At 39.3% G+C, this 5,214-nt stretch overlaps 1 protein-coding gene across 1 annotated transcript in view; it reads left to right on the forward strand.

Annotated features, from left to right (window-relative positions):
• LOC101301567 (pre-mRNA-splicing factor CWC22 homolog) overlaps window positions 1-4,686 on the forward strand; it is a 4,849-nt gene extending 163 nt beyond the window's left edge. The window contains exons 2-8 of the mRNA XM_004295158.1: window positions 559-1,814; window positions 2,028-2,217; window positions 2,339-2,442; window positions 2,540-2,642; window positions 2,736-3,040; window positions 3,549-3,854; window positions 3,961-4,686. Of these exons, the coding sequence (XP_004295206.1) occupies window positions 678-1,814; window positions 2,028-2,217; window positions 2,339-2,442; window positions 2,540-2,642; window positions 2,736-3,040; window positions 3,549-3,854; window positions 3,961-4,332 (2,517 nt within the window). The 5' untranslated portion in view covers window positions 559-677 and the 3' untranslated portion in view covers window positions 4,333-4,686. The remainder of the gene's footprint in view (window positions 1-558; window positions 1,815-2,027; window positions 2,218-2,338; window positions 2,443-2,539; window positions 2,643-2,735; window positions 3,041-3,548; window positions 3,855-3,960) is intronic.
• Window positions 4,687-5,214: the final 528 nt, after the last annotated feature.

The following is a 5,214-nucleotide window of genomic DNA, read 5'->3' on the forward strand; positions in this document are numbered from 1 at the left end:
CTCTCTCTCTCTCTCTCTCTCTCTCTCTCTCTCTCTCTGTTTCTATATATGTATACGTATTATTATGGTTTTATATAGAGCTAGGGTTTTTGAACTTCTACGGTCGCGGCATTTTGCTAGTTGATGAAATCTTAGGGATTCGAGGCTTGTTTGTGATGTGGATTAAGTAATTGCGAGTGATTTAGGCTAGGTTTTGGTGCTTTTGGATATCGAAATTTAGGGGTTTGGTTTACGATTCATTGAAATTCGAGTCTGCGATTTCGTCTTCTTTGTGGAATCTGAAATTTGATGCGAGTAGGTTAGGTCCTGAGTCCTGGAATCCAGCCTAGTAGATTGTTGGATTGTTAATTGGAAAAGAGGAAATTTTTGTTGGTTGGATTGGAATCTGAAAGTGAAATAAAGCACTGAAATTGGAGCACAAAATTGGGTATTAAGTTGTTGAACTAGTTTCGTATTAGTCGAATTTGTAATGTTCACCTTGTTACTTCTCTTTTAGGGTTTTACTTGCTTTTTCCTTTGTCTCCTGAAATGTTGAATTTTGTATATATGTAATGGCAGGTATACAGATCTGGAATAAGCGGAACTGGAACTTTGTTTTTGAGGTGCTGCTGGGCTTTTAGTCCTTGGCGAATTAGCTTTTGACATAAGACTAGGAGTTGTGAGGGGTATAGGTTCTGATGGCTAGACGGCACAGTAGTGAATCGAGTGATGATGATGTGAGGGGTGCAAGAGATAAATACCGTAAAAGTGAGTCCAGGATGAACAATCATATTGAGCAGGGTGAAATCGATTCGTCGGATTCTGATAGAGATAATAGAACAAAGAAACGAGGGAGATTGGATGATGAGGAGGAGAGGGAAAGGTCCAGTGAGAGGGATCTCAGTGGACGTGGAAGGTGGCGTGGTGATCGTCAAGATAGGGATCGACACACTTCTGATGAAGACGGTGAGGAGAAAGAAAGGGAAAGGAAAACTGAAAATGGGAACAGACAACGTGAAAACGGGAATGGTGACACAGGTAGAGAACATAGAAGTTCTGAAGAAGATGATGAGCGACTGAAGAGATACCGACATGAGAGTGGACATAGAAGGCGGGAAAATGAGGATGGTCGAAGAAGTGGGGACAGGCATTCACGTCGTTACTCTGACCGCAGGGATGAAAGGGAAGAGCGTAGAAAGTCAGAATGGAGAAGGGATAGTAGAGATGATGGAAGGAGAAGGGATAGTAGAGATGATGGAAGGAGAAGGGATAGTAGAGATGATGAAAGGCAAAGTAGGCATAGAAACCGGGCTGATGATGGTGATGTGAAGTATCACAGAAATAAGGAGGTGAATGAAAGACGAGAAGACACTGAGCGAGATGATAGGATGCTTGAGAATTCAAAACCTCAAGGACGGTCAACAGTGCAAGAGGGAAATCTGAATACAAATATGGCAAATTTGGGAAAGACCGGAGGAGTTTATATTCCACCTTATAAGTTGGCGCGAATGATGAAGGAGGTGGAAGATAAAAGTAGTGTTGAGTATCAGCGCTTAACATGGGATGCCCTCCGAAAGAGCATCAATGGGCTTGTGAACAAAGTCAATGCTGCAAACATTAAAAATATAATTCCAGAAATATTTGCAGAGAACCTCATTCGTGGAAGGGGTCTCTTTTGTCGATCCTGTATGAAATCTCAGATGGCTTCTCCAGGCTTTACAGATGTTTTTGCGGCCTTCGTTGCTGTTGTTAACACCAAGTTTCCTGAGGTTGGTGAACTTCTGTTGAGAAGAATTGTCTTGCAGCTTAAGAGAGCTTTTAAGCGGAACGACAAGGTGTGTTTCTTGCCCTTTGTTATTTACTCTAGTACTTTTGTAATGCTTTAAAATTTGTGGATGCATTGCTGTGTCAAACCCTGCTCACATGTTCTTTTATTTACTGTATTTAACTTCTCTTTTAAAAATAAAATAAAATGTGTGTTTCCATATTTAACATGGTGTTGGGTGAGACGAAATTCTATTCCCTTAACTTGTTTACTTTCTGATCAGCCACAACTACTAGCTGCTGTTAAGTTTATCGCTCATCTTGTCAACCAACAAGTGGCTCATGAGATTATAGCATTGGAATTGCTCACTGTGCTGCTCGAGAACCCTACCGATGATAGTGTTGAAGTTGCTGTTGGCTTTGTCACAGAGTGTGGATCAATACTTCAAGACCTTTCACCTAAAGGGCTCCATGGTGCGCACACTGTTTCATTTTTCTAAGATTTATGTGCTTTTTGGTTATTTATATCTTGTGATTCATGCGTATGCCATTTTTGTTTATTGACAATGCTCTTGTAATTTTTTTATTTTAACAGGTATCTTTGAGCGTTTTCGTGGAATTCTGCATGAAGGAGAAATTGATAAACGAGTTCAATTTTTGATTGAAGGCTTATTTGCTATACGGAAAGCAAAGTTTCAGGTTGAGTTTAATATCCTCTTATATGGTAAATAATATAGCAATTAGCAATAATCAATGGCCAGAATTCACAATATATTTTCTGTATGTGCATTTGCAGGGGCACCCAGCTGTTCGTCCAGAACTGGACCTTGTGGAGCAAGAAGACCAGTTAACCCACGAAATTTCTCTTCAAGAGGAGATAAATCCAGAAATTACCCTTGGTATGTTTTACATTGTAATTCACTTGTATCTTTTTTACTTATTTATGGCTAAACATCATATTGATATTGAACATGTTCATTGTGTTTGTTCAGATATTTTTAAGCCTGATCCTGATTTCATTGAGAATGAGAAGCGCTATGAAGAGGTGAAGAAAACAATTCTCGGTGACGACTCTGAAGAGGAAGGCTCTGATGCAGCTTCAGATGGTGAGGATGATGATGACGACGACGATGAAGACGATGAAGAAGAGGATGAGCAGCAAATGATTATTAGAGATGAGACGGAAACAAATCTTGTGAATCTTCGAAGGACAATATATCTGACTATCATGTCCAGTGTAGATTTTGAGGAAGCAGGTCATAAGCTCCTTAAGATTAAGCTTGAGCCAGGCCAAGAGGTGAGTGATACTATTCATGCTTGCTATTGCTAGTTTATTGCGTTTTACTTGATAAGTAGGAAAGTGGTTGCATTTTGTGCCTACTCTTGGTGACTGAAAATCTCTAGTCTAGAAACAGAATATAATAAATAATTGCTGTTCACAAAAAGGTCTACCACATCTACAGTATTTGTTTGTCATGCTGTGAGTCGAACGCCTAAATATGCTGCCATAGTTTTAACAGTACAGCTTTTGAAATTTGTCCGGGCACATAGAGAATTATATTTGTAAATTGGTTTGAGCAATTACAAGTGTGTCCCTTCACAGGTAGATCTTGCCATGAAGATCCTGTGATCCACTCTGGTCTTCGTTAGATAGATTCTGTTGTTGGTTATAATTATTTAGTTGCTCCAACTCAATGATTTGAATTTTGATGTTGGTTGATAACTTGATATGTAACTTTATGCATGTTTTTCCTAGCTTACAAACATTAAGTTTTAAAGCTGATTTCTTGATATGCCCTTTGCAGATGGAGCTATGTGTCATGCTTTTGGAATGTTGCAGTCAGGAGAGAACGTACCTCCGCTATTATGGTCTCTTGGGACAGCGGTTCTGCATGATCAACAGAATCCACCAGGAAAATTTTGAGAAGTGTTTTGTCCAACAGTATTCAATGATTCACCGGCTTGAAACAAATAAGCTACGTAATGTAGCTAAGTTTTTTGCGCATTTACTCGGAACAGATGCCCTTCCGTGGCATTGCTTAGCCTATATACGGTTAACTGAAGAGGACACCACTTCTTCTTCTCGTATTTTCATCAAGATCCTTTTCCAGGTAACAAAAAAGAAAATGAATTGTACTGCATTTCTGTTTTTGATTTCCTTGGCCATTGATCTCTTGTTAAGTAATAGTATATAACATGTTAATGTTTCTGGTGCAGGAATTGTCTGAGCATCTTGGTATTCGTCTGCTTAATGAGCGGCTGACTGATCCTGCTATGCAAGACTCTTATGAATCTATTTTCCCAAGGGATAACCCCAAGAACACCCGCTTTGCTATCAACTTTTTCACATCCATTGGGCTTGGTGGCATCACTGAAAACCTGCGTGAGTATTTGAAGCACATGCCACGCCTTATCATGCAACAACAAAGAGCAGCGTCAGATGTAGAATCCGACAGTTCTGGTTCATCGGGTTCAGACTCTGACTCAGAATCGGCTAGCTCCGAGTCGGAATCAGAATCAGAATCATCAAGCTCTGAAAGTGAAAGTGATCGCGATGAAAGACGCAAGAAGAAACGTAGGAGAAACTAGTTTCTCTAATGCCGTGGAAACAGATGACATGAGGTGTTAAATTGAAGCAGTTATCTCTATATTCCTTGAATTTCACGAAGTGTAATATACTGCCTGGATTTGGTTTGGTGTGAATTTTGGTTACTGTCCAACTGCAGTGAGAACAGAAAGGGTGTATCCGATCAAGTTTCTGCAGATTCTGTATTAGTTATTGTATCACAGATTTTCTTTTCTGTAATGTGTACACTATCGAAGCCACTTCTTCCAATTTTGATACTCTATGAACAATGCCTTTAGGTTATGTTCCAAGTGTGTGCCCCTTTAAATGGAACATATATATGATGCGCACACTAATAAAGCGCTTGCCATCCTATCATATTGTTATTCTCGTTTCACTAAGGAATCATCATCATTTTGTTTCAGGTTTCATGGGAGCTGCTTGACTTGAAAGTGAACCATATGCTTCATTACCTTCCAAGTTACTCACTCTATTTCAGCTTCAGATTAGAAGCTGAATCAACATCTGAACAAACCCAGAAACAACACTTCAAAGCACTGACATAATTGACACCTAGTTTCTTCAAAGTAAGTTAATCTTAGCTCTCTGCACTTGGCCAAATTAGTTGACATTATTCACACCTACCTTTACACTCATTTTTCTATCATATATGATCACTCTCTCGCAACATGATCCGGGTGTGAACTTAGAAGCTATAGTAAAACATAATGGTGACTTGTTATGCAAAATCCAACCTTCCCATTCTTACAAGAAAGGGATCTATCTGTAAGCATCATTCATTTCCATCATTCAAAAATAATCTGTTTCTTGATGATGTCCATATCAAGGTAGCCCACATCAACACGACGTGCATAATTTTAAGCCGTAAATCGTTTTCCTATTAA

Source organism: Fragaria vesca, linkage group LG3, assembly GCF_000184155.1.
Source record: "Fragaria vesca subsp. vesca linkage group LG3, FraVesHawaii_1.0, whole genome shotgun sequence".
NCBI lineage: Eukaryota > Viridiplantae > Streptophyta > Magnoliopsida > Rosales > Rosaceae > Fragaria > Fragaria vesca.